At 43.1% G+C, this 16,313-nt stretch overlaps 1 protein-coding gene across 1 annotated transcript in view; it reads left to right on the top strand.

Annotated features, from left to right (window-relative positions):
• The window catches only part of TRAF4 (TNF receptor associated factor 4), a 43,557-nt gene extending 33,088 nt beyond the window's left edge, over nt 1–10,469 (top strand). The window contains exons 3-7 of the mRNA XM_056559084.1: nt 1,254–1,358; nt 3,461–3,622; nt 5,235–5,396; nt 7,871–8,026; nt 8,317–10,469. Of these exons, the coding sequence (XP_056415059.1) occupies nt 1,254–1,358; nt 3,461–3,622; nt 5,235–5,396; nt 7,871–8,026; nt 8,317–8,949 (1,218 nt within the window). The 3' untranslated portion in view covers nt 8,950–10,469. The remainder of the gene's footprint in view (nt 1–1,253; nt 1,359–3,460; nt 3,623–5,234; nt 5,397–7,870; nt 8,027–8,316) is intronic.
• The last annotated feature ends 5,844 nt before the right edge of the window (nt 10,470–16,313 follow it).

Genomic DNA, 16,313 nt, shown 5'->3' with positions numbered 1-16,313 from the left:
AATTTACAAATCTGTTTTAACTTTCTGGCACCAGTTGATTTAAAAAAAAGTTTAAAAAAAGTTTTCAACGGGAGTACCCCTTTAACCTAGGGGGAGATTTATGAAAACTTGTCCAGAGGAAAAGCTGCTGAGTTGCCCATAGCAACCAATCAGATCGCTTCTTTCATTTTTAAAAAGGCCTCTGAAAAAAGAAAGAAGCGATCTGATTGGTTGCTATGGGCAACTCGGCAACTTTTCCTTTGGACAGGTTTTGATAAATCTCCACCCTAGTCTTACGTTTCACTGGTGACTACTTTTAAAGGTGGTTTTTGCTATAAAAAAAAAAGCTAATACTAAAGGAGCTTATTATTACAAGACAAATAACTCTTCTCCAATGAAAGTAGAGGTTGTTTTCTGTCCCTGGAAGATTTAGTTTGTCTCGGAAGGGGAACACACATCTATTTGCATAATAGCAGTAAATTTTGTTCTACACATCTTTTTGCATAATAGCAGTCAATTTTGTTCTACTTAAGTATCTGTCTACCAAAATAGCCCCTACCCGTGCCGGCCAATGATGCTTCTGCCAAAGAAAACTTCTCCAGAACCACTATGCTGAGCCCGAGAGACTCTCCGTCCCACAACAATGCCTGTCTGTTCCAGGCGCCTTTTTAAATGCAGCCCCATCAGGAGTATAAACCACGCTTTTGTATCTTGCGTCCGAGCCAAACCAGCACAGACTGTAGATAAAGCAACGTCAGTACAGTTTTGAGATGCACGGGAGAAAAGGGCCTTTGTGGTGACTGCATTAGAGGAGAACCTATGCTTCTGTGTACCAGTTTTTAGGCTGAATGGCAGATTTGAATATATTCTGTCAGTCCAGCTTAGCATTGTTCATGAGGAGGCGTAAAACAAAGCTAGCCGTTTTTTTCGTGCTTCGTGTAGACTCTTCCTGTCACACGTGCTCAGTACGGAAGATGGAATGTCCTCACACAATATAACTTTCTTTTCTCTCCGTGGCATTCCATGACAAATGCCCTGTTGAGTGAGTTGGGCGCAGCTGAGATGGCAGCTGTCATATGTTTTATTACACATAGTCAAGGACAATTGCCAATGGCTTTACTCATGATGGTCACACTTGGTGTATAGCAGGTGCAACCCTGATGAAAATGCAGCTATTGTGTGTGTATATAGAATGCATTCACTGGTTAAAATTCCCCTCTCTCTTCACTTTGTCTTATAAGTTCCTTTTTGTTTTTGGTCTCCTAAATCTCTAGATTTACCCAGATCGAGAGCTGGAAACTCAAGTCCTCAGTCTGTCCATTCGGTGTATACACAGTGAAGAGGGGTGCCGCTGGAGCGGGCAAATAAAACAACTCCAGGTGAGGTTATGGGTGACCACATGGCCGTAGTCACATCACTATTAATGTATTTATTCAAATGTTTGTTGGGCATGTATTTACTTTTGCTGAATACTCGTATAAAAAAAAAATGTGGTCTCTGAATATCAATTCAGCCTCAAGTTGAAAAATTCTACTTCTGGGTTTTCTAGTACAGTGACCCCCCCCCCCTGACCTACGATAGCCCCGACATACGATGATTTCAACATACGATGGCCTCTCAGAGGCCATCGCATGTTGAAGGCAGCATCAACATACGATGCTTTTGTATGTCGGGGCCATCGCATAAACGGCTATCCGGCAGCGCAGACTGCTTCAGCTGCCACCGGATAGCTGTTTACGGTGCCCCATGTGGTCCACTGACTATCACTCACCTGTCCTCGGGGCTCCGTAGCGTACTCCTCGGGATCCCCTGCATCGCCGGCGCTCTCCATCGTCGTCATCACGTCGCCGCGCGCGCCGTCCCGTCATCCAATAGGAGCGGCGTGCATAGTGACGTGATGGCGGCGGCGGAGAGTGACGTTCCCAGGCAGCAGAGACCTTCCCGGAGCGTCGGGGACGCGGCGACAGTGATGAAGGGCGACATCCAGGGCAATGGTAACGGTCCGGAGCGGTGGTGACACGTGAGTATAACCTCCAATACCAGTGATCTTGAACCTGCGGATCTCCAGATGTTGCAAAACTACAACTCCCAGCATGCCCGGACAGCCGTTGGCTGTCCGGGCATGCTGGGAGTTGTAGTTTTGCAACATCTGGAGGTCTGCAGGTTGGGGACCTCTGTCCTATACTTTACATTCCACGGATCCCTCAACAAACGATGGTTCATTTGGAACTGATTACCATCATATGTTGAGGGACCACTGTAATCGGTTTCGATAAACACTTTTTGGGTCATAAAGCTCTTGGCAGTGAGTCCCGCCTAGACGGTTACTACCTGAACGTAACACGACAGAACCTCTGAGCAGAGTTGTCTACATTACTCGGCAATTATAAAATTATAAGAAGGAGCTGATAAGTTCATCAGACTATGACCCAGGGCTACAGCGCTCTGACATGCAGAAGTGTTATTAAGTAATTTACTTCTGACTTTACACTCTGCCAGCTAAGGGTTTAACTCGCTGTTCTTAATTTTACTGGCAATTAACAACATTAGCACCTTCTCTAAACATTAAAACCTCGCCAAAAGACCAACTCTTTGACAAGAACACCTTTTTATCCAGATTATATTTCATGTGAGGCATTTTCAGTCCACCATACCTTAAGCATAGTGGTCATTTTCTTTGGGAAGACCATCGCTGTAGATGACCACTTTTCAACACCAAGATGTTTTATTGTACTTCTTGGTGTAGAAATAGACATACAGTGGTCCCTCAACATACGATGGTAATTAGTTCCAAACGACCCATCGTTTGTCGAATCCATCGTATGTTAAGGGATTCGTGCAATGTAAAAGTGCATTAAATACTCATCTTTCCCCGCCGCTCCGGACCGCGTCTTCACCGCTCCCGATGGTCTCCCAGGGGCTCCCGATGCTGTCCCGCTGCTCCGGCGCCTTCTTCTGGGTCGTCTGGCGTCTTCTGCATCTTCACCGGTGTCCGGGCCTCGCTTTTTGGTGACATTATTACGTTGTTGCGCCGGGATGGAGTGCGCAGCTACTTAATAACAATGCCGGAAAGCGAGGCCCGGACCCCGGAGAGGACCTGGAGCAGCAGGGATAGGTAAGTGAACCTGCTGGGGCACATTACACTGCTATCCGACAGCAGCTTAAGCATTTTGCGCTGTCGGATAGCAGTTAATGCGATGGCCCCGACATATAAAAGCATCGTATGTCGATGCTGACATCGACATGTGATGGCCTCTGAGAGGCCATCGTATGTCGATTTGATCATATGTCGGGGCAATCGCATGTCGGGGGGGTCACTGTATTTAAAATAGGCTTTCCTACAGTATCTCTATTTCAGCACATGGAAAGGATTTTGTTTTGTTAGTTTTTCAGGCTCATTTCTTTCCACATAATCACAATGGTAATGTGAAATCTCATAACAGGTATGGTTATTTAATGTATAATTTTTTTCATCCCATAGACTCATCTTAACGTTTGTGCCTTCAATGTGATCCCCTGTCCTAACCGATGCAGCACCAAACTCATACGCCGAGATTTGCCAGAACACATGCAGCATGACTGCCCAAAACGCAAGGTTCGCTGTGAATTCTGTGGTAATGACTTCACAGGAGAGGTCTATGAGGTGAGAGCCCCGTAAATGGTATCTGTTCAGCTCTGTAGCCACAATGTGCTTTCAGAGTCATCTACTCTAGACCTTTGCCTGTGCCCACAAGGGCTACTTTGTGGAAATTGGATAGTTGAGGTTTTCCAGTTAGATTCCCTTAATATACTTTCAGACATGTCATATCAGGAGGCATCCAGGAGCTACAAATGTCACTGATGCAAGTCGGCCCTTAATTTTACTTGTAGCCATCTCCCTTTTGAAAATGAAGACAAGGGCTTCACTTTTGTATCCAAGTATATTTTTCTATTAATAGATACAGTATGTCAGAAGGTCAACATCCATGGGTGATCTGGGAGTAAGGACCACCAGTTGGCCAAGCAGGTCAATTGGTGGTCCCAACTCGAATGTTGACCCTCTGACATGTCTATCAGAATAGTGTGCTTGGATACAAAAGTGCTAAAACGTTATTTACCATTCTTCCAATCCAAAAGTAGATCCTCATCTCATAGAGTTAACCTGGCTATACAAATGCGATGGTTTCCGACTACACCAGAAAAACATTTATTATAGTGGGAAGGTGAGAATTAGAGATGAGCGAACTTACAGTAAATTCGATTAATCATGAACTTCTCGGCTCGGCAGTTGATGACTTATCCTGCATAAATTAGTTCAGCTTTCAGGTGCTCCGGTGGGCTGGAAAAGGTAGATACAGTCCTAGGAGATATATCAAGAGGAACAATGGTTGGTTATGTTGTAATCTAACATTCCTAAATCCCCTTTTCCCCCATATCTGCTGTTCGTGGAGGTCCTCATATACATAAGGTATCCAGGCAACAGGGTTTTTCTTATAGTCTTGCAATATCAGGCGTCAGATCCAACCAATATTAGCAGGATCTGCACACAATCTAATGCCTTTAGCAGGCCAGAGTAGATTTGATATTGGGAGATGCCATCAAAACTGGCCTAATGTGCTAAAAATTTTTAGGTCTGTGATCATCATTAAAGCATAAAGTCAAAAGATGGCTGCTTTTCTATATTGTCATTTTCAGGCTAAGTAGCTATTCAAATTATGAAGGCAAAAGACTTCTGAGCAGCCAGGTGATGTGGATATTGACGTATGTGGTCAAACAATGTTACTCCTGCCTTGTCTCTTTGATTGGATGGTGGAAATATCTCCTGTTTATACTACTGTAGCATTTACACAGTGATGTATACAGTATAATTATTGCTATTGATTTAGGTGTAATTGTCGCTTTACTTTGTAATGTCTGTTTATTGCTCATTTCCATGTATCTCGATTTTACCATTCCAGCATTTACATTTTATTTAACTCAATCTACTTATAAGGCAATTTTCAAAATCCTCTTTAAAAAAAAATAAAAATAATAATCCTCCTAGTCATGCCAGCCACATTGCCGGAGCTCTGCATCCAGTCTTATAGTTCACATTTTCAGCTAATGACTTACACATTTAGAATTTAGAGCAATAATCTTTGATGTATTAGCTGTGTCAAACATTTAAATGCCTCTCCTCTTTTTCACGCAGACTACATCTTACTCATTCGTTTCATCACAGTCTACAGAGGCTTTTTTCATTGCATTAACTCATTCTGTTCTTTTTGCCGAACTAGGATCACCAGGGCTCCTGTCCCCAAGAAAGTGTGTATTGTGAGAACAAGTGTGGCGCTCGCATGATGAGACGTGTACTGTCACAGCATTCGCTGGCCGAGTGCCCCAAGCGTACTCAGCCGTGTCCGTACTGCAGCAAGGAGTTTGTGTTTGACACTATCCAGGTAATGATGGGAACATATGCTTTGTATGTAAATGAGGATGTATGTCATTGCCTTAATACTGCATTGACGTTATAGCGCTATTTCCAGCATAAATTACCCTTTTAATGAAAGATAAATATATTATATAGTTAATAGTTTGAAAAAAGACCGGAGTCCATCAAGTTCAACCTATATCCCTACTGTGTTGGTCCAGAGGAAAGCAAAAACCCCCTATGAGGCTGATGCCAATTGCCCCATACCAAGGGAAAACTTCCTTCTAGGGCTGGGCGGTATGACCAAATATGTATATCACGGTATTTTTTAGCTTATGGCGGTTCCACGGTACATAACAGTATTTCTTTTCCCCCTCCCCCCCCCCCCCCCCCAAATCATGTTACCCGCCAGCGCTGTTCTGCTCCCCCCAATTAATGATCAGCCCAGCGGGGTACTACTCACATATGTCATCCACAAGCACTGCCCTCCTCCTCTTTGTTGGGGGCCACCGGCGCTGTAACTCTATACTGTACGCCAGTGGTCTCCAACCTGCGGACCTCCAGCTGTTGCAAAACTACAACTCCCAGCATTCTGGGAGTTGTAGTTTTGCAACATTTGGAGGTCCGCAGGTTGGAGACCACTGCTGTACGCTGTATCCCTATACCCGGGCTGCAAAAGATAAACAAAATAAACTTCGGCTGACGGCTCTCAGACGTTCCCGTCCCCAGCGTAAGGCCGACGTAGGTAAGTCAAAGTTTATTTTGTTTATCTTTTGCAGCCCGGACATAGGGATACAGCGTATAGCAGTGGTCTCAAACCTGCGGACCTCCAGCTGTTGCAAAACTAAAACTCCGGAGGTCCGCAGGTCTGGAGGTCCGCAGGTTGGAGACCACTGGCGTACAGTATAGCGTTCCAGCGCCGGCGGCCGCAACAAAGAGGAGGAGGGCAGTGCTTGCGGGTGACATATGTGAGTAGTGCCCCGCTGGGCTGATCATTGGGGGGGGGGGGGAGCAGAACAGCGCTGGCGGGTAACATAATTTGGTGGGGGGGAGCAGAACAGCGCTAGTGGGCCACATATGATTACGGTAGTTCCCCAATGTGGGGACAGCGCTGCGCTGGGCTGATAATTCATTCATTCCCAGGGGGGAGGGGCCAAACCGGTATTGCGGTATGGGAAAAATTAATATCGTGCAGCACAAAAATTTCGGTATTCGGTATGAACCAGTATACCGCCCAGCCCTACTTCTTTCTCGACTGCAATGTGGCAGAATATCAAAATAAATCCCTGGATAATCAGAATAAATCCATAGATAGTGATACAATAAACTCACTGGGAATTACCTCTCTATTCCAGTTAAGTGAAACACAGGTTTGTAGTGCATCAAAGAGGTCTACCAACAGGGCTAAAGAGAACATAGTACATACAAAGTGTGTATCAGGACCTCTTTCTATTGGGACATTGGTGGCCAGAAATTAAAGGAGCCCACCCCCATTCAGATGTAAGGTGCAGATAGTGGATGGAGGGCATGAAAAAACGAAAACAGTGAGAGACCTAGAAAAAGTAAATTATTACTGTGCAGTGGCATCACTGTGTGCACTATCTTTGTATGTGCTGGCTGTGCTGTGACATCACTGTGTATATTATCCATGGACTGTGACTTCACAGAATAGGGATAATATACACTACAATCTCATAACATTATTCCTGTGCAGTGATATCACTGTGTATATTATCCATGGACTGTGCATTATGCCTAGCCTGTGACTTCACAGAATAGGGATAATGTACACAATGATATCATCACATTAATCCTGTGCTGCATTATTGCTGAATTGTCACCCCACTATGTACATTTACACCATTTGTTGTGACATCAGTCTGTGCATTATGCCTGTACTGTGAAATTATGGTGAACTATTCCAATACTGTCTTTGTTCATGTGGTTCATGGGCTTGGATTAGAGCTCCAAATAATAGGCTATTATGTTCTGAGCTCAAGTGCTGCCGAAGGTCCATACTATAGTAGGGTCCCATTGCTAATTTTATTATAGGAACCCATAATTACTTTTACCTACATCAATTATTTATGAATTGCTGGTTTAGCAGTTTCTTTTCAGATACATTTCATTTTCATTATAAAAAAAGGAAGAATGTAAGAGCAGTCACTCAGAGCCAATCACTGTGCGAGTCGCCGAGCACATGCGACTCGCAAGCCTCTGTGTGACTGCTCGGAGCTGCGGATTGCCACTGCGAGCAGGGAGGAACAGCTGGAGGCACACTAAGGGTCGGCTCACCAGCAGATCTGCAGTGTAACCCTACTCTAAGAATGTATTTGACAGTGACTGCATGTAACCATCATTGCGATCATAAGGTTACATTCATTAAAATATCATATATATACAATTTGCTAGTCCTTGGGGATAGTGCTACTAAATTTTTACTTACACACTCCACAGTCTTTACAGTATTTTACAGATTTTGCTGTGTTTTCATTTTTGCAGAGTCACCAGTTTCAGTGTCCACGGTACCCGGTCTCTTGTCCCAACCAGTGTGGCATTGCCAACATCGCCAGAGAAGACTTGAGTGGACATTTAAAGGAAAGCTGTAGTTCTGCTTTAGTACTTTGTCCTTTTAAGGAATCCGGCTGCAAACACAGGGTAAGAGTTCAATGTAGTCCTCGGTTTGGCTATGCTCCCATTAGGGTATATTCACATGCAGCAAATCTCTTGCAACAATGTTTCCATACCCAGTATGTGCATGGATTTCTGCAAGCCCCTTTCAGATGAATGGGAAAGTTGCAGTTGTTGTTTTTGTATTTTTTTTGTAGTTTTTTTTGCCACATGTGAATATATCCTAAGAAGAAATGGGTGTAAATGAAGTACATTTTAGAAATACATTGTAGACTTTTGAAGCTAATAATGTATATTTCCTCCATTTTTTTTACTAGTGCCCTAAGATTGGTATGAGCAGACATCTAGAAGAAAATATGAGAGCCCACCTTAGTATGATGTCCTCTTTGGTCGGCCGACAGAGACAGGAGATTCTAGAGCTGAGGAAGCAGGTGGAGGAGCTGTCTGTGAGCAGTGAAGGGATACTTATATGGAAGATCAGTGACTATTCCCGCAAACTGCAGGAAGCCAAGGTCCGGGGCAACTATGAGTCCTTTAGCCCACCCTTTTATACTCATAGATATGGCTACAAGCTCCAAGTCTCTGCATTCATAAATGGAAATGGCAGCGGTGAGGGCACCTACCTTTCAGTTTATATAAGAGTCCTCCCCGGCGAGTATGACAACCTACTAGAATGGCCTTTCTCGTATCGTGTCACGTTTTCGTTACTTGACCAAAGTGATCCTTCCTTGTCCAAACCCCAGAACATTACAGAGACCTTTAACCCTGACCCAAACTGGAAAAACTTCCAGAAACCAAGTGGCTTTCGAAATTCACTGGATGAAAGCACTCTTGGCTTTGGATATCCTAAGTTTATCTCTCATGAGGACATACGAAAACGCAACTATGTGCGTGATAATGCTATATTTCTTAGAGCATCAGTGGATATTCCCCAGAAAATAATTGCATAATTTAAAAACTTTTGGACATCTATAATAGGAGATTTGTTTTCACACTAAAATGAGTAGTGTTTTCTCCAGTTTCAGTTCTTGAGTTGTATCACTACCTAAGATGGCCTAGCTTGAACAAGGGAGATGGTTACAAAAAAGGTGCAGATATTTTGTCCTCCAGTAAGTGTACATTTTATTTTGTGTTTAAATGACCAAGTCAACTGTGAAGCCTTGGAGATGGGAAGATGGTATTCTAAACCATTCACAATTTTTTTTTTTTTGTGATGACGAAAATGAATTTCTAAAATCTACGTGACCAAAAGTTCACCTTTTTTCTTCTCTTTTGGCAACAGTGGAACAGCTGCTGCAAAAATGAGACTAACTTTGTCACCTGGCATCTTTCGATGGCAACAAATGGGAGGCCTTTATTGAGGATTTTTCATAACATCTCCCGATACAGGAGTTTTCTGTGTGAACTTACAGTGCAATAGACTGCTGAATATTGTAGTGAAAGGGGAGAATTTGATAATTTTTGTCCGAGCTGCAAAAAGAAAAAAGGTTCTAGTGGTGTCTGTGAGGTCAGCACCGAAGAGCTTGTCATTCGGAGAGCAAAACTAAAGTCCAGGTGCTAACATAAAGCCAAAGTGTCTAACCAAGAGGAGAGGACTACGAGGTGTACCCTCCCAGGCAATACAACAGAGATGGGTCTACCTCAGGAGTGTTTGTGGTGCTGGCATCTTGTGCATGGAAGCACATGGAAATCTTAGCCTAAGTGGCTACTTTGCCAACCAAGGGTTTATTAAACAAAGACATTAGCCAATAAGTACACCGATAACATGCACGTCAGATGACAAACGGAGGAGTGTCTTGAGGCCCTTTGTCACCCTGTGTGGCCGCCAGGTTCGGTCCATTTGTATTCTGCGCAGCAACATTTTCTACTCGAATTTTATAACCTTTTTACTTGTTTTGTAATTGACTGTTTGATAATGCCATGTAATGGACAGCGTTGGGAATTGATTCTTGTGATTTCTTAGCTGGGGTATTCTGTTACTGATTATTGTATGATGAGAATGTTCTTTTTCATGTGACGTGTCTAATGTGATCCCTGCAGCTCTGTACATTTCAGTGAATAAAATCCGACAGTGAGTTAACTGAGACGCGCACAGCACTGAGTTATAGGCCTCTCCTGCCGTAGTGAAGTTACCTTGTACATAGAATATCACAAGTGTAACTGTCGTCCCTGTAGTGACCTAGATTTTATATTAGAATTTTTTTTAAATCTTACTTTTGAAAAAATGTTCTGATTCTGGTTTCATTAGGGTGGACCCATGACCTGCACTCTAAAGGCTGCTTTTTTTTACTTGACTCCTCATCAGACTGTTCACTAGGACAGTGTGTCTGTCGACTGTAGCCTGTGATCTAGATGTGTTTCAGTATTTGCCATTTTGGCTACTGGTGCAAGAAACAAAATCTAGATTATCCAACAACAAAGAAGAGATGAGAGACGGCACTCACCATCCAGGGAAATGCTTTATTCACAATGTGTGAGCATAACTGGTACAGGCAGGTCTGGCGGTGCGAGAGCGGGGGCGACCAGTCGCCCCCGCTCTCGCACCGCCAGACCTGCCTGTACCAGTTATGCTCACACATTGTGAATAAAGCATTTCCCTGGATGGTGAGTGCCGTCTCTCATCTCTTCTTTGTTGTTGAATGTCAATGCTATCTAAGGCTGAGCACCACCGCACCAGATTATTACAGGTCGGCTCGGACTGTCTCCAGTACCGTGTTAATTGGACACCTAGTGATGTCAGTGCCGGATTTGTCCCTCTATCCAGTCTGAAAATCTAGATTATATTGTTATCCAGGTGTTCATGAATGTGGCAGAAAATGTGACATATTATCCCGACTTTACTATTACATAAAATACTGGTCTGTTCCAATAAATAGATCTCGAACATTTATTCTATTGCATTGGATACACTTACATGTTATTACAAGCCCACCAAGCTTCATTTATATGTCTTCAGGCTAAAGGGATGGCGTGAAACAATTGAGCAGATTTTACAGACTAAATACTTTGAGAAATTCAGCAAAGAAATAAAGCAGCCGTTCAGTGGACTGAATTCATGATCGGTGTATATAAGTCAGTGCCTCTTGTGTATTATTCTGGTGCTCCAGAGTTTCCACTACATTTCCAATGAATGGCTGCTTTTTCCTAAATACTAGTTTGTTCCTCCCACTAGAACAATGCTTGTAACTGTGCATACATAGCAAGAACCCCTTAGAGGAATTCTCCATATTATTGACATTAATTCAGTTATTGTAATGACGAAGGGCAAGATATAACAAGTTTGTTTCCTTTCCTCATTTTTCTAAGTTATGGGCACTTAACCATGTATATATGTAATGAGCCAGAAGATCCTAAGGACAACCTTTAAAGGAAACCCACCACATTGAATTACAGTCCAGTCTGCAGGCAACATGATATAGAGCAGGAGGAGCTGAGCAGATTGATATATAGTTTTGTGGGAAGAGTTCCAGGAAAACTTGTCATTTATTGATAGAGATCTCTGCTCACTTTGGACAAAGTAGTCAAGTGGGCGGTCCTACTCAGTTATTGACAGATATCTGTGTCTAAGTGTGAATATAGAGTGTCATCTATTACTCAGAAGGACCACCGACTTGACTACAGATTAATCTGTATTTTCAGTGTGACAGATTCCTTTAGTGATCTGCCGACTTGGAAGAGATATAACACACACCAGCATTTCGGTCAGACATTCCCAGATTCTTTTCTAGGTCAGTATGAAAATTTTTGGTAATAAAAAATTCCTGGAACAAAAAGTTGAATTTCTTACTCCCCAGAAATGAATTCCATGTTGATTATTATGTAAGTGCCAAAAATGATTAGGATCTGCTGTGTGCTGTCAAAATATGGTAGGGCTGACGGAGAAGCCATATCTGGAGTAATAGTAATCTGTTTATCTCAAAACATTGTGGATGCTGTAACACTGTGAGAAGGCTCTGATACTCACATCTTCCGTATCATGTAGCGTGTCTGAATTATTCTTATTTTTGTTGTTAATTATTTATTGTCTAAACGATCTCTGTTGAATGAAGAATTAATGTATTGGATGGGAGGGGCAGCTGATTGCCTTTATACTTTTGTATAATAAATCCTCTCCATGAAGAAAATTCTGGTCTTTTTGTGATGATTTCATGAGTTAAAGATTATTATTAATTTAATTTCTATTTTATATTAGTGCCATTGTATTCAGCCTTGCTGAAGTTAATTTTCCTGTGTCAGGTAGATATTTGGGAGAGTCAATGGAGTATATAATGTGCATGGTGGCCATATAACAAATATAACAGGCAATATAACAAAGCGGTATACTTACCCCCCTTCCTCCTGCTGCTGGTTTTCTGATTGATCAGTCATAATTGCCATCCTTTTTTTTTTTTTTCACTAATTCCGCTGACATTCTGTGCGGACAGGAAATTCCTCCTTACTGTTGGTTCTCTATGCTGTCGATTCTTATCGGTCACTGAGCTGGCACTTCCTGCTCGCATGTAACGTCAGTGCCATGGAATTAATAAAAAAGAGGATGGCACAGAAGACTGGGCAATAAGGGAACTGGCAGCAGGGGGGAGTAGGATTGGTAAGTATATTAGCCGGGTCACTTTAAAAAAACGAGCTTTGCCCAGACAATATCTTTACGTTTATAGAAACTAGGGCTGAACGATATGGGAAAAAGGTGCGATTGCAATATGCGATGTGATATAATAAGAAAAATGGTGAAATCCCCCCATTTCATGTCCAATCGCCTCCATTTCACATCTACCTACCCATTTTATGACCACCGCCTATTTCACATTCTCCTCCACCCCCCTGTCACATTCTCCCCCCCCCCCCTGTCACATTCTCCCCCCCCCCGTCACATTCTCCCCCCCCGTCACATTCTCCCCCCCCCGTCACATTCTCCCCCCCGTCACATTCTCCCCCCCCCCCCGTCACATTCTCCCCCCCTGTCACATTCTCCTCCCCCTGTCACATTCTCCTCCCCCTGTCACATTCTCCTCCCCCTTGTCACATTCTCCTCCCCTTGTCACATTCTCCTCCCCTTGTCACATTCCTCCCCCCCCCCCCCTTTTCACATTCCTCCTCCCCTTGTCACATTCCCCCCCTCCAGCTGTTGTGAAGCTACTACTCCCAGCATGCCCAGACAGCCTTTGCCGGTCCGGACATGCTAAGAGTTTGTAGTTTTGCAACAACTGGAGGCCCCCTGGTTGGGAAACACTGACTTTTAGTATTTAAATTAGTTTTTACCTGCTCTGGCCGGCCCCCGCCACGGGAGCCAGCCCGATCAGGTAATCGCATGTTTTCCCGGGGGGCCGTATCGTCATATTGCAAAAAGCAAAAATCGCGATTCGATTGCTTTTGCGATATATCGCGCAGCCCTAATAGAAACCCAGTTAACATAGTGGTATTATTTGTTTCGACAAGGGGATTATATTGAATGTTTCAGGGGAAATCACGCAGAATAAAGTGAGGACCAACAAAAATTCACATACACAGGGTTTCAACAGGGAATAGTGTTTGTGTGATCTAAAATGTGTTCAGCAATACACCAAATGCAAAACGGTGGGTTCTGATCCCTGGATGTCCTATGTTCCTTATACATTGCAGTACTAGTGGTTCTAGCCCCCAGTAGACTACATTAAGTCCATAGGTCCTGCTGCAGAATACAATAGAATATTTTTTTGCCAGTATCTTGACATATACAAAGGATATACAGTAGTGCACTTTTATAGATGTGAACATATCCTTAGGCCTAATGCACATGACTTATTAGAAACCATATTATAATAATAAAAATAGAAACCACCGAACCTTTACAATATGTCTTTGACTTTCCTTTTTACTTTTTCTACTATTTTACAACCTCATAATCATATCTCCTAACAAGACATTACCCTTATATGCTGTATATTTATTCTTACAGGTCCGTAAACCTTATGAATATAGTAGCTTCCCCATAAAAAGACATTAGAAATACAGCATTGTGTCACTGTTCTTTATTCTCATTGTTCCCTGGAAGCTGCTAACATAGTCATTACGTCTGTCATGACAACTTTTCTAGATATAGACGCTCACTTTAATATAACACCTTTCATCAGTAACTCATTATGATGCTATGCTTTGTCTGTTCTTTCCAGTCTTATCTATGGGATGTGGGAAGGGGGGGGGGGGGGGAGAGAGATATCGGCCTTTATTGGGGATTATGATTCAGATCAGTCATTTACACAGTGATAATTAAAGGCTGTAAGAGATAGAATCCAATTATGTACAATGTGCCTAATGGTGGAAACCAACTCCTAATAAACAAATATTTTTGTGTTTTTTTTCCCGATTGGGTTAGTGTTTCCATTTGTTGCTGTATGCTTTTTGATGCCAATGCCCTTGACTGAACTGTGGAAGACTACTATGCTGTCTTTCGTTAGCTGTAGGGTCCTAGGGCTTGGCATCCCCCACTGAGTTCCTTTGCCCAAAAGAAGATGGAAGCCCCCAAAATCACCAAATAGCCTGTTTCCGTTGACTGTAATACAGGTGCAAGACATGGACCCCTTTATTTCTTAACCCCTTAAGGACCGGGCGTTTTTCCATTTTTGCTCTTTAGTTTTTTCCTCCTTACCTTTAAAAAATCATAACTCTTTAAATTTTGCACCTAAAAATCTGTATTATGGCTTATTTTTTTGCGCCACCCATTCTACTTTGTAATGATATCAGTCATTTTACCCAAAAATCTACGGCGAAACGGGGAAAAAAAAGCATTGTGCGACAAAATTGCAAAAATACAGCCATTTTGTAACTTTTGGGGGCTTCCGTTTCTACGTAGTACATTTTTCGGTAAAAATGACACCTTATCTTTATTCTCTAGGTCCATACGGTTAAAATGATACCCTACTTGTATAGGTTTGATTTTGTATTACTTCAGAAAAAAATCATAACTACATGCAGGAAAATTTATACGTCTAAAATTGTCATATTCTGACCCCCTATAACTTTTTATTTTTCCGTGTTCAGGGCGCTATGAGGGTTAATTTTTTGCGCCGTGATCTGAAGTTTTTGTCGGTAGCATTTTTGTATTGATCTGACTCTTTGATTGCTTTTTATTCATCTTTTCATGATATAAAAAGTGACCAAAAATACGCTATTTTGGACTTTGGAATTTTTTTGCGCGTACGCCATTGATTAGCGGTATATTTTTTTATTTGGACGTTTCCACACGCGGCGATACCATATATGTTTATTTTTGTTTTTATTTACACAGTTTTTTTTTAATTATTGGAAATGCCGGGTGATTCAAACTTTTATTAGGGGAAGGGATAATTCAAAGGGTTAATGATTTTTTTTACACTTTTCTTTTGCAATATTCTAGCCCCCATAGGGGGCTATAACATTGCATTTACTGATCTTTAACACTGTTCAATGCATCTCCATAGAGATGCAATGATCAGTGTTGTCGGCAATTGATTGCTCAAGCCTGGATCTCAGGCTTGAAGCATTCAATCGGCGATCGGACTGCAGGAAGGAAGGTAAGAGACCTTCCTCCTGTAGTACAGCTGTTCGGGATGCCGCGATTTCACCGCGGTGATCCCGAACAGCTCCCTGAGCTAGCTGGGCACTTTTACTTTCACTTTTAGCCGCGTGGCTCAGCTTTGAGGCTATTAGAGGCGGGTCCAGGCTTCACTATGATGCCGGGACCGCCGTGATATGATGCGGGGTCACCGTGGGACCCTGCGTTATATCACGGGAGCGGGACCAAGGACGTACTCATACGTCCTTGGTCTTTAAGGGGTTAAAGGGGTACTCCGCCCCTAGACATCTTATCCCCTAAAGGATAGGGGATATGTCTGATCGCGGGGGTCCTGCTTCTGGGGACCCCTGCGATCCCAGACACGCGGTGCACGGAGCGAACTTCACTCCATGCCGGATGACTGGCGATGCGGGGCGGAGGCTCGTGACGTTACGGTCAGGCCATGCCCCCTCAATGAAAGTCTATGGCTGTCACATCCCCTCCCATAGACTTGCAATGGGTGGGCGTAGCCTCCGGCGCTGCACCCGACGCTCTAAAGGAATGCCGTGTACAGCAGGGAGATTGTGGGGGTCCCCAGCAGCGAGACCCCCGCGATCAGACATCTTATCCCCTATCCTTTGGATAGGGAATAAGATGTCTAGGGGCGGAGTACACCTTTAAGGAACCAAATTTAGATCACACTAAGGGTATGTTTACACGGGTGGATTTAAATCTGCCTGTGTGAATGTACCCTAAGGCTAGGTTCACATGTAGTATTTTTGTCAGTATTTTTTTTTTCCCAAACTA

Source organism: Hyla sarda, chromosome 2 (genome assembly GCF_029499605.1).
Source record: "Hyla sarda isolate aHylSar1 chromosome 2, aHylSar1.hap1, whole genome shotgun sequence".
NCBI classification, from domain to species: Eukaryota; Metazoa; Chordata; class Amphibia; order Anura; family Hylidae; genus Hyla; species Hyla sarda.
This window is presented reverse-complemented; position numbering and strand designations above follow the sequence as displayed.